Below are 13,649 nucleotides of genomic sequence, written 5' to 3' on the forward strand. Positions count from 1 at the left end.
CCACATCTGGGACTGTGACTTGATCACAATGAAACATTCGAAGTGTTGTCTAGAAAACAAAAAAGAATAATATAAGTGAATTGTTAATAAGATTGTCAAATCATTCTGTTAACTGTTAAGTAGTCTCTTCAGGTTATGTATAATGACAATTTACTAGTGCATTTCTCTTATGATGGTCCATGATTTGAACTTTACGAAGAAAATGTAAACATGCATATTTATATGATATTACTCTTTAATATTTTGGTATTTGATTTGAATCTATCCCGAACCTGCACAGAAGCATAGAGATCCTTAAAGTTGCTAGAAATAGTACTATGGAATAATGTTCATCCAAAATCATGGGGGCACCTGTGTTGTGATGAACTTATTAAAATTTAATGGGAGTGCTTAGATAGGGCAGAAATTTTTTGATTTGTCTGTCTTAATGTGTCAACTATTTGAATTATAGTTTCACTATTTTGGTGTATTATAGTGTTGCATATTTATGATTGTTCAAGTTGTGCAAGTGTCTAATGATGCCTTAGGACAGTGCTCTGCTTAGTAGAGCCTACATGGTGGAGCCTCATCTAAGCTGTAGTGGACCTCATGATCTGATAACTTCAATGATGGTGAAGGGAATTTGGCTCCTCTATGGGGGGCCTCTTTTCCTCTATGTGTTCATGATAAAGGGCAACAGCTTGGGTCTCTGAAGGAAAATGAAAAGCCATCAACTGTTTGTGTCGTCTCTGTAGTAATACTAGAAAGTCATGTGTTTTCGGGCCTAGTTGACCCCTTGTAGTAGGGGGAAGGAAAGTTGGTAGTTGGATTTAGTCGGGTCGTCGTCTGGGGGCCGTGATGAGTTCTAACCTAAAGACAAGATTGACACATGATAGAACTGTGTCCTCTTGTTATTGTAGTTGTGTCATCTGCTCATTATGTTCTTACGTTGTGTTCAAGTGACATTGCATATAATTGGCGATATTTTGAGACTTTTACTTTTTGGCCATGGACTAATCACTTAACTCTTGGCCCTTGTTATTTGTCATTTATTTAGATCGAATGCCATTTCTTTCAGATGAACCTTTTACTAAGCAAACTTAGCCAGAAAGAGGTTTTGTGTGCGGCTGCAAGAGGGCCAATTGTTTAGTTAGGACAAATTGGGGTTCAAAGATGAATTGGCAACCTATGTAGATGCAGATATTTAACTCTTCTGGTTCAATTAGGATCTGGATTCAACATAAGCACCTGAGTCCTCAAAATCACACCCATCTTATCTTTCTTGAACTTATTTTACTGCCAGAAAAATCATATAACAACTCAACTGGGGTCAAATCAAGAGTCCGAATTGAAATTCAGGTCCCATTTGAGTTTGAATTTCAAATAAGCTACCTTGTAAAAGATAAATGTAGGGTACTTTTGACTAATATGGACTCCATAAGTGGTTGGTCCTGTTAAGAGGAAAGGGCTTGTTGCTACAAAATGATAGGCTACATGGGTGCAGAGCTGCAAACTCAGCAAGTGTGAGGCCATTATGTAAAAATGGAAAGCCTCATAACCTAGATACAAATTGATCAGGCCAAGTCCACACTTTGCATTAGTTCTGGGAATCTTTTTGATTAGTTGAGGCCTTGAGGGTGCAGAGTGTATTATAATCTATGGTGTACCATCAGCCTGCAAGTCATGAACTAGTAGTCCCCTGCCTTGCCCATATTCATACTACTGCTTTGCTCATGTAATAAGCCTTGTATAGTTGCAATAGGTTGAAAATGGTTAAGAATGATCCGGGTTTAATAACAAAATATAAAAATCTTATAATTGTTTTTTGTTTGTTCATTGATTATGGAAAACTAGGAGGAAGTCGGACTCGATGTTATTCTGATTTCAGTTTCGAATTTTACCACTTTAATGATACAAAACTTTTATCGATCGTTATTGTCAGAATTTTTGATATAGATTATATTTGTCAAACGCTTGGAGACTTATAATAAGATATCACATCATCGATTCTATTTATACTATTTGAAATGAAATTAATATATTATTTTTAAGAAATAACTAATAATTATAGTCAATAGCATAAGAACAAAACGTCAATTTTACACATTTAGCGAACAGGTTCTAAACGTCCTCCCAAAATGTATCTTTCCCGGTTACTTTTTCTTTTCCTTAATTATTTTTATCATTGAGTGAATCACGAGGGAACTTATGTACTCCGTCTGTTTTTTTTATATGACGCTTTGACTTTTGGCACACACTGTATTTTGACTGGATAGTTAAAAATATTATTTTTTAAAATTTCTTTTTCTGAATAATAATATATAATCAAAATTTTTATTCAAAAAAAAAATTTAAAAATAATATTTTTAACTACCCGATCAAAACACTTAAAAGTGTGTGCCAAAAGTTAAAGCGTCATATAAAAACAAACAGAGGGATTTTTAACTACCCGATCAAAGCACTTAAAAGTATTATGTTTTAATTTTGCTAATTTAATAATGTTAAGACGAGCGTTAGGCGGTGTTTCCAGGATAATATAACATTGAAAAAGTCTGGTTTCAGTTTAAAAAAAATTGATATATATATATATATAGTTAAGTTCTATGGAGTACAAAAAAAATTGGAGTATTGGAGTACAAAGTTTGATAAAATGTAATCTAGTCATCTAAAATTTCAATTTTTTTTGTCCCATAATATTTGTAAATATTTGACAACCTGCACATTATGTTCTGCAACATAAACATCGTGATCAAATGGTAGAATAATTACTTTTATAAATCATAGGACTCTATGTTCTGCAATATAACTAATAAGCAGAACAATAATCTTAATACTTGTTAAAGTTGAAAGATATTAATGATTAATTGACAATTATGTGCGAGACAACTTATAAATGATAGATTATATCAAAATTTGGATAATCAAAGATATTATATATGATCAAACTAAAAAATTATGATTTGTACTCCAATACTCCAATGTTTGTATGTACTCCATAGAATTTAACTATATATATATATATATATATATATAGTTAAGTTCTTTGGAGTACAAAAAAAATTGGAGTATTGGAGTACAAAGTTTGATAAAATATAATCTAGTCATCTAAATTTCAATTTTTTTGTCCAATAATATTTGTAAATATTTGACAACCTGCACATTATGTTTTGCAACATAAACATCGTGATCAAATGGTAGAATAATTACTTTTATAAATTATAGGACTCTATGTTCTGCAATATAACTAATAAGCAGAACAATAATCTTAATACTTGTTAAAGTTGAAAGATATTAATGATTAATTGACAATTATGTGCAAGACAACTTATAAATGATAGATTATATCAAAATTTGGATAATCAAAAATATTATATAGGATCAAACTAAAAAATTTTGATCTGTACTCCAATACTCCAATGTTTTTATGTACTCCATAGAACTTAACTCTATATATATATATATATATATATATATATATATATATATATAATATTAGAATTTACAAAACTGAATATATAGCATTTTTTATGTTGAGTTCTAGGTATTTAAATATTACGCCGATGGTAATTTATTTCCAGTGTTCTGTTCCCTCTTTTTTGAAATAGATAGACGACTCCAAGGAAAAAATTCATCAACTCAAATATATTGCCTGACAAGAAATGCTAAACCCAAGTCTTTGGTAAGTTCAATAGTACATTGTTTCTAGGACAAGACTTGATTTGTTGCATATAGTACTAGATTTTGCTAATTACCAGGGCATCTACATAGGAGCACACTAACACACAGATTTATAGACAGGAAGGATCACTCAGAATCATATAGACAACGATATACTCCCTCCATCCCAAATTAGATAGCCCTATTGATTTTGGGCACACAATTTAAGGTTCATTGACCGCATAGATACGTGACTTATTTTTAAAATTTTATTTTTGCAAATAAAAATTAAAATATGAAATTTTCGTTTATAAAAAAAAATTTAAAAAAATAAATTTCGGAAGTAGACGGTCAATGCACCTAAAGTTACGTGCCCAAAGTCAACGGGACATCTAATATGGGACGGAGGTAGTATATGAGAATCATGGAAAACAGTATCGATGGGTAGCGGAGAGAAATGACAGTACTTGCATTTATTTTCTGATATAGACAACTGCGAAATCACACAACATCAGTGTGTTTGGCGACACCAAGTGGAACAAATTTGTGCCTGGTGTTGGAATGCGACTGAACAACAGAGCAGGAATGTATAGTTTCCGATGAATAACTTGATGATCTCATTGACCAATCATCTAAGGAAACAATATGAAAACCTGAAATGTATCACATAATTGTGGAAGAAAGCTTGAGATTCTGGTTCATAAACTCAACTTCTTCCCTATTTTTCATGTTATTTACATGTCAACATTTCCTTTACCATGAATCTTGAAGGTCAACAAATCACAGAGTCTACCATCTCACATACAACCTCAAACAAGGAAAATTCAATCACAGAGTGCACAAAAGATATAGGATATTAGGTATGACATTCATGAATACGTATCATGAAACAAAACATTTCATGTTTTTTAATCCTATTTCCGCGTTAAACCTCAAAAACCAGTATGGTTCTCTATCAAAATCAACACACCAAGTAGTGCTCAATAGGCCAATATGTCTAACATTTGTGGAAATATAACACAACCCACGGGTGTACAATACTCATAAAGAAGATCAGTGATTATATAATCAAGTACAATCAGATACCAAATTACATAATCAAGCCTGTTTGAAATCAAGAGAAACAAACTCATTACTCAAATTGTTGACCTCTAGTAAAGAGAAAACAGCAAACATGACAGACGATAGCAAACTTACATAATCACAACCAGCCATAAATAACCCTAGAGTACCTATCTTTAAGCCACCTGAAGCTCTTCCTAAAAGACCCTTTAACTTTTCCTTCAACGGTGTAAACTTTATAGCTAGCAACCCTCTTTTTCCTCTGGAACTCAGGATCATTGAAACTCCAAGCTTTCGAAGATGATCCACTTACACTTTTCCCTTTCTTGAACTTATAATCCCTGTTATTATAAGCATAATCGTCCATTTGGGTTACATGTGGTTCATATGAAGAGCCATACGAAACACTATAAGACCTATACTGATCATGAGGGTTGTTTGATGGAACAATACTATTGGGTCCATAGTATCTTTCCATCTGCATCCTTCCATCACCAAATGAACTTGATCTATAATCTCCCATTAATCAATCTTTTCAAAAAAAGGTGTGTGGGTGTTGACTCAGCTGAATGGTGAGGAGACAAATGAAGAGATGAAAGGCTAGAGATTATTGAATACAAGAGGAGAAGAAGTGTGAATGACAAGTTGTGGTTGGCATTTGTTTTTGTATGCACAAGATTATTAGAGTAGTGTTAGTTTAATTTGGTTAGAATAAAATTTTAGACACCTTCTTTAATGTTGTATCAAATTCCAATACTTATGTCCAATTATTAGCTGCTAGACTAGTCAATGAAGTATATGCCAAGCTACCTACTTGTTGTTTGTCCAAATATTACTTAATTGTTCTTAGATTAGAAAATGTTTAGTACTACTTGACTAGTTTTTTTATTCTTGAATCTTGATCACCCAAAGCATATATGCAGGAATTTGTTTACTTTTCTAATAGGTTATATAATAACTTCACAGTAGATAAAATTGAATGAAAATTACAAAATACTCACAGAGAAATCTTATAATCTTGTATAGACACATGCATTACTAATCTCTGTAAGAAGGCTAGTAAACAATAACATGCCCTTAGTGTACAGCTCCCTCTTTTTTTGTATTCATTGTTTTGAAAGGTGCTACCAGAGAAGTGGCTGTATAAAGTGCAAACTTGTACTAGAGCTGCAATTAATTCCGAAATTCAAATTCTTGACAAATTACTTCTAGTGTAACACTTTATATTGCTAAAGTCCAGCTTCACATTTATACGTTTACGCATTTATGCTGTATACGTTTAATTTCATTAAGGCTAGAAGAAATTGCTAGTTTTTTTTTAAAATGCGTTTGGACTAAGAAATCGAGGTCAGCACTAGAAGTCTAGAGAAAATGACTTATAACTAACCAAATAATGTCAGTACTATACTAGTCCCGGAGAAAAGTTCATAAATGAGATAAAAGGCCACATTAAACTAGAAAATCTATTAGTCGCAGGCCCCCCGGAGAAGTTATTAAGTATAATAAAGTTTGTCATATATTCCAGTCTCTACAACTCCAACAATCACCAGACTACAGCTGATAAAAGGATCGATTGACATATCCTTGAGATATTCTAAAATTTTAAGAATCACAATCTTTCAGATGGTTCTGCACTTGCAAGGCATCCATAAGTAAAATCACTGTGCTCCATATAGCCAATACAGAGTATTTGAATCATCTGAATACTTGGCATAGAAGTATGTATATTACTTGGCCCACTAGAACATATTTTCAGAAACAACACAATCAAAAGGATACTGATTTTAGATACTATTACAACAATACACACACGCACATACTAAATTTTAACCCTACACGATGACTGGAATATAATATGTGAAAATAATATGTTTTTTTAATAAAATAAATTTTTAAATAATTAAATAGCCATGCTTTAATTTAATATACTTTTATTGGCAATTTCAAAGAATTCACAAATAAAATGTTCCAATGAGAATGTTTAAGAGGCCATTAAATTGGCCCCACTACCGACCAGCCAAAACTTCTAATCTCTCGGCTTTCATACTATAATATAGATAGATGTATATATGAAAATGGAACTGTACATACACAACGTGTATATATATAGCATCTCTGTGTAAAAGGAGTCGAATTATTTCTCCAACACATAAAAGAGAAACAACTATACTTAAGTCTGCCTATATACCATATCGTTTCCTACAGATAAATTTTTTAAAAAAAGAGTAGATAATAGTCAATTTAACTTGCAAGCTATATAAAAAAAACAAAAAAATCCCCAAAAATTGCAAACACATATTCAGATTACAAGCCGACTGGAAATGAGAGGTCCCAATGCAATTGATGAGATCCACATCTCCCAGATGGAAGTCCAATAAATATTCTACTAGTAAATAGTATGAAAAACCAAGGCTTTTGCATAACAAGCAATTTTACCTCATCGCATCAAAACCTTACTAAAGGAGATCAGCAACATTGGCTGGCAGCTCCTCAACTACTACATTGTAAAACTTCTGTATGTCAAACAGCATCCTATCATCATCCTTGGTCACAAAATTAATTGCAACACCTTTCCTTCCAAATCGTCCACTACGCCCAATACGATGAAGGTAATTCTCTGGTTGAGTTGGGAGATCATAGTTGATAACAAGTGACACTTGCTGCACATCAATACCACGGGCCAGAAGGTCAGTGGTGATAAGCACACGGGATGATCCAGATCTAAATTCCCTCATGATAATGTCTCTAGTATTCTGATCCATGTCTCCATGAGTAGCAGAAACTGTGTGGTCACGGCTTCGCATTTTGTCAGTGAGCCAATCAACCTTTCGCCTAGTATTAACAAATATGACACTTTGCGTAATGGCTAAAGTCTCGTACAAATCACAAAGTGTTTCCAATTTCCACTCCTCTTTGTCAACATTAACATAAAACTGTTTAATACCCTCAAGAGTAAGCTCATCACGTTTCACAAGAATCCTTACAGGCTTGTTCATGAATTTCCTGGTGATCTCAAGTGCCTCTGGAGGCATGGTTGCAGAAAAAACCCCAACCTGAATTTTTGGGGGTAGCAACTGGAAGATATCATAGATCTGAAAAAATAAAGGAGTTCATCAGAAATGACGAATAACTTCTACATAAGCCAACAATCTGGATTCTTCTATGCAGAACAATGATGAGCCTTTCCAGTAAATAAATAGACTATCTGAGCAATTAATTGACTCAGATTTTAAAATGAATTTGCAAATTACTAAAATAATGAAATTTGATTATGTCAACAGTTGCATAATGGTTAACACAAGACATGGAAGTGAGCAAACAGCCAGCAGATAGACTAGTACCTGATCCTTGAAACCTCTTGACAGCATTTCATCAGCTTCATCAAGTACAAACATTTTGATGTGATCTGCACGAAGAGACTGCCTTCGCAACATGTCAAACACTCGGCCAGGGGTACCAACAACAACATGAACCCCACTTGAGAGGATGCGCTGATCTTCTCGAACACTAGTCCCTCCTACACAAGCATGAACCTTTACACCAAGATAGTCACCAAGAGCTCGCATAACCTTCTCAATCTGTTGTGCAAGTTCACGAGTAGGTGCCAGGACCAGTGCCTGACATTCAACTACAGCATAATCAAGTTGCTGAAGAATTCCAGAGCAAAAAGTTGCTGTTTTTCCAGTCCCAGATTGTGCTTGTTGAATAACATCCAGTCCCTTGCAAAACGGAACAATACCCCTTTGCTGTATGGCAGAAGGCTTCTCAAAACCTTCAATAGAGAAAACAAAAAATATAAAATTTTAAAGCAGACTTGACAATCACTGCTTTTCCAGCCTGGATCACAACAAGAAAAGGAAATGAAAAAACGATTTTTGCTGGTGGTTGGTTAAAGCTACTAACTGATAAGAAGCACCATTTCAAGAAAACCCTACTACTGAACTTATAATGAACACAAAACAATGCCTAGAAAGAAAAGATATATATTAAACACATTGCATCGGCTAATATGTAAATTATGTGAACTATAAGGTGCACACATCCCATCAAGCAGTCATAAAGCTACATCTGTTTCTAAAAGTTATCTAATGCAATCCAGCATTGTCGACGAGAATAGAAGGGATAGAAGAATTACAAAAACAAAGGAACCAAAGCTAGAATCCAATACCGTATGCATATATGCCTCTTAAAAGGTTTTCTTGCAATCCCATTGCATCGAAACTATCGTGGACCTCGTCATATGAGGTGAAGAATTCTTGTCCATCAGCCCCAAGTCTGTTCAAATCATTTCACATAACAAATTACAAAATATTATCTTTGCTATTTCAATAAAAATAAACTCAGATCCTCCCTCAAATAGAAGAACTCGAGAAATATAACATACTCCCTCTGTCACAATGAATTGTATACGTTATTTTTTGGCACGCTTTTTAAGATTCTTTAAAGTATAGTTCCATAATATATCTTTAATTTTTTTTGAATAAAAGTTTGATCAAAAAAAAAAAGTTTAAAAAATATTATGGAACTACTCCCTCCGTCTCAATTTATGGGTCCCTTTTGAAAAAAACACGCATACTAAGAAAAAAGTTGGTTAGATATAATTTTATCTCATGTATCATTAATTAGTGCATTGATAAGTGTGAATAGAGTTGAGTTTCAAAAAAATCGCAATAAATATAGGGCTTTAGTGCATTGAGAAATGAGAATAATGTTGAGTTCAAAAAAGTCACAATTAATATATAGATAAATTTGTATTGAAAGAAGAGAGGGACAAGTATTTTGGGACAAAATTTTTTTTTCCAAAAGGGACCTATAAATTGAGACGGAGGGAGTATACTTTATAGAAGTCTTGAAATGCGTGCAAATAGTGAACGTATACTTCGCACTGGGACGGAGGGAGTAATAGCAAGCAACAACAATCACATTGCAAATCTCAATCTTATGGGAAAAATACATAGCATAGAAACATGTGAACTTACAACTCAGTCATTTTTGCATCAAACTGACGAGCGTCAAATTGAGAACCTTCGGGAGCAGCTCCGGCCATGACTATAAATTAAAAACATGATGGAAATATATTATAAGCCATAAACATATGCACGTAAATCACAGCAGCGAGGCCAATCGTTAGTGATGACAGCTGCTAAACTGAACCATATGAAAATAGATGAGAGGAACATAATATTTCAAAAGCCTTTACAAGACAACTACACAACAGTTCAGAACAAAATGTAACAAACCAATGATGTCACACATACCGCCAAAACAAATGTTGTCTTTGTAAAGGCATATCATTTTATTAATTTTGATAAATTTCCAACATTCAGGGACATAAAATAATTACAGAGCTATTACCAATAACATACAGCAAAAAATGGCCAAACCCTTCAGATGAATCCATCGTTTACCATTAATTACACCAAATATACTACTCTGCTAGGACCCGTCTAACCTAACAGTTCTTATCGACAGTGAATCAGTGATGTCACAGACTCAACAACAGACACATCATAACACATCTTCTTAACTAATCAAAGCTAAACCAACGGCCAAAATAAAAACGCGAGCTTACACCCGAGCATTGTAACAAAAACCAGCACCAACAATCCAGTCAACAACAAAACCATATAGACAGAAACACACTTTCTAAATCACAGTACTTGAACAAAACATCACAATTCAAATCCAATTTTTTTAAAAAAATTCTACTACCAACTTTCAGAGATTAATAACAATAAAAATAAAAATTAACCAGAAACAGTTAAATCACACAGAAATTAAAGAAAAAATTGAATAAAAACTAGCTGCGACTATATATACACCAGTTGAAACAAACACAAACGATTATCTACATATATGTAAGTGCATATATTAGATAGAGATTTGTATGTATACCTGAAAGTAGAAGATTGCGATTTGAAAATTAGGGTTAGGGTTTTCTCAAACTCCGAGGATTTACGCCGCGGAGTTGAGAAACAATAATGTGGATCACAACCTAAAAAGCCTAATCACACTTAAACGGCGGCGTTTCATTTTGGGCCCGTAATGGACTACCTTGGTAGTTTTGTAAATTGTAGGAACGATTAATACGTTGAATGGGCCGAACAAAATGTGACTGAATTACAATGGACAGCTAGTTTTGAAGCCCCAAGAGCATCTCCAATAGACTCTTTATAGTGCCTCTTAAATTTGAAATTTGAGGAGAATGTCATTTTTGCTTGCTCCAATAGGCTCTTAGTTGCTCTTAAGTTTACTAAATTTATCCTCTCTCTCCTCACTTTTAAGAGCTACTAGTCACTCTAAACTATTATTTTATAATAAACTTGTAAGCACACATTCTCTCTCCATCCACTTTCTTTTGTACTTTTTTGTACATAACTTACTTTTAAGAATATAAAACATAGTAAGAAGTGAATATAAAGAGAATTGTTGGAGTTGAACCCACTTTAAATCACTAAGAGCCAATAATTTATATTATATTTAAGAGTGTTTTAGGAGACTATTGGAGATGCTCTAAGCAGTAGGGGTGATCACGGTCTGGTTTAAACCGCAAAATCCGCATAAACCAATCCGATATTAATCCGATCCAAACCGAAACCGAAATAAGGTTTACGGTTTCGGTTCGACTAATTTAAAAAACCGTGGTTTGTGGGTTGGTTTCAGTTTTATATTAAACCAACCCGTTAAAAAACTGAACCGCATATATATATATATATATATATATATATATATATATATATATATGGGCTTATTCCACTACAAACCACACTCTCATACAAACCTAAAAACCACTATTTCCACTCCCATTTTTGCTATGAGCACTCCAATCTTTTTATTTTTTTATTTTTCCGGGGGGGTCCACTGCTGACATCATCTGCCACGTCAGCACCTGCTGACGTGGCACTGCCACATCAGCTGCCACGTCAGCACTGGGTCAGCCCACTGCTGACGTGGCAGATGACGTGGCAGTGCCACGTCAGCAGTACTGACGTGGCAAATGCCGTGGCAGTGCCACGTCAGCAGTGGGTGTGACCCAGTGCTGACGTGGCAGCGCCACGTCAGCAGTGGGGGACCCCCTGCGCTGACGTGGCGTGGTGACGTGGCGGGGTGGAAAGTGTAAGTTTGGGGAAGTTGATGGCAAAGCTAGGGGGGTGATATTGTTAGTTTTTAAGAGTTTGGGGGGATATTTGTTTAGTTTTGAAATTGGTTTTTAGGTTTTTATGATAAAGTTGGTTTGTATTTGAACAAACCCCTATATATATATATATATATATATATATATAGAGAGAGAGAGAGAGAGAGAGAGAGAGAGAGAGTTGGGCTCAATGGAGACCAAAAATTTTGGAGTCATTAGAGACTACAAGATCTACCGTTAAATAATATGGCAATTAATGGACATGATTAAATATTCTTTGTCCTGCATTTCTTATCCTGCATTTCCAGTTTTGTGATATTAATAATTTACACTATTCTTGTCCTGCATTTCTAGTAATGTATTATTAATATTCTTGTCCTGCATTTCTTGTTTTTAGTTTTAATTCAAAACTATGTTTGTAATTTACACTATTCTTGTCCTGCATTTCTAGTAATGTAATATTAATAATTTGTCCCGCATATTTGTGATATATCTAAGTGTTATTTTGTCTTGCAACGAATTCAATTCGTTGCAGGACAATGACAATGAGTTCAGTGCCAATCATAGCAGTGTCCAACTACATCTTTGTTTTGTATGCAATTATTATTTTTATTTGTTAGGATTTCGGTGATTGAACACCAATATTATGGGATTATTATTTTATGTTATGCAAAATTTAGAAGTACTGCTTGTTGTTCATCGATTTAGAAGTGCAGGACAGGATAGGGAGAGAAAACAAACGTGCAGGACAAAATATATGCATCCGTTGGATGTTTAATGATTGGATGGCCAGGATTAGGTCTCTACAGTCTCCAAATAATCTAGTCTCCATAGAACTTTCTTTTATATATATATATATATATATATATATATATATATATATATATATAATATAGGGGTAGGATCCTAAGAAAACTCATGGATATGAGAAAACCAGAAAACTCAGCTAATCACCGTTGATTTGATTATAATCTCGACGGCTAAGATAATTTAAAGATTTTTTAATAAGATGCTATAAATAAATAGAAGGACAATTTTGGTATTCAAAAATTCAATATCTTTCCTGTATTAAATATCAATATTGAGTATATCTGATGATTTAGTTACCCTAATTAGTAGTTACCGTAATTAGCTTTGCCCAAGCTAATTTTGCTAACGAATTGAATTAATATCAGTTTCCATATTTATGCGTGACTGCTTGTAATAGATGCGTGTATAACGTTACACAAAATCTTGTCATGAATCTCTCATTAAAATAATCATTAAAATCCACAGCTCCCTGTTAACAAGTTACATGCTTTACAAAATATCTTGGAGAATAATCTAGACAATTTTCATTTATATCAATAATTTAATATTCAAACAATACTTTTATGAGGATTGAGAAAAACGCTTAAGGAAACTTTTATAAGAATCTCGAATATTACTATATCATCATAGTAAATTGATGTTGTATTTTTTGAATTCTAATAAATTTTATACTAATAATTCTATAATTATTCTGGTGTGAACGTCTACTTGGTAGAATAAACAAAATAATTTAATATATTTATCCCAATTAAGATTCTCTCAAGTATATAGTTGAATAAGGATCATTGAATAGAATCTTAATAAAATACATGTCAATAGAAAGAATTTAAATTTCCCAAATAAAAATTTCTTAATTATATTTAAATCATAATAGAACGTAAAATTTATATTAAAATATTTAGGATAATTCTAGTAAATAATAATGAAAGGGAGTAATTACATATAACGAAGTCCTTTATTTTTTCAATAAATATGCAATAAACTTTATTGTTTTTGGTATGCAAAA

The 13,649-nt window shown here is 33.3% G+C and overlaps 2 protein-coding genes across 2 annotated transcripts; both read right to left on the reverse strand.

The window, feature by feature from the left end:
• Positions 1-4,680: 4,680 nt before the first annotated feature.
• On the reverse strand, positions 4,681-5,362 carry LOC108194558 (uncharacterized). Its single transcript, XM_017361521.2, has one exon. The coding sequence runs from the start codon at positions 5,219-5,221 to the stop codon at positions 4,838-4,840; it is 384 nt and encodes a 127-aa protein (XP_017217010.1). The 5' UTR covers positions 5,222-5,362; the 3' UTR covers positions 4,681-4,837.
• A 1,569-nt stretch (positions 5,363-6,931) lies between these two features.
• LOC108205291 (eukaryotic initiation factor 4A-2) lies at positions 6,932-10,734 on the reverse strand. The gene is made up of 5 exons (XM_017375193.2): positions 10,594-10,734; positions 9,678-9,747; positions 8,867-8,973; positions 8,040-8,470; positions 6,932-7,790 (listed from the first exon to the last, which is right to left on the reverse strand). The coding sequence occupies exons 2-5, from the start codon at positions 9,743-9,745 to the stop codon at positions 7,155-7,157; spliced, it is 1,242 nt and encodes a 413-aa protein (XP_017230682.1). The 5' UTR covers positions 9,746-9,747; positions 10,594-10,734; the 3' UTR covers positions 6,932-7,154.
• Positions 10,735-13,649: the final 2,915 nt, after the last annotated feature.

Source organism: Daucus carota, chromosome 1, assembly GCF_001625215.2.
Source record: "Daucus carota subsp. sativus chromosome 1, DH1 v3.0, whole genome shotgun sequence".
Classification (NCBI taxonomy): domain Eukaryota; kingdom Viridiplantae; phylum Streptophyta; class Magnoliopsida; order Apiales; family Apiaceae; genus Daucus; species Daucus carota.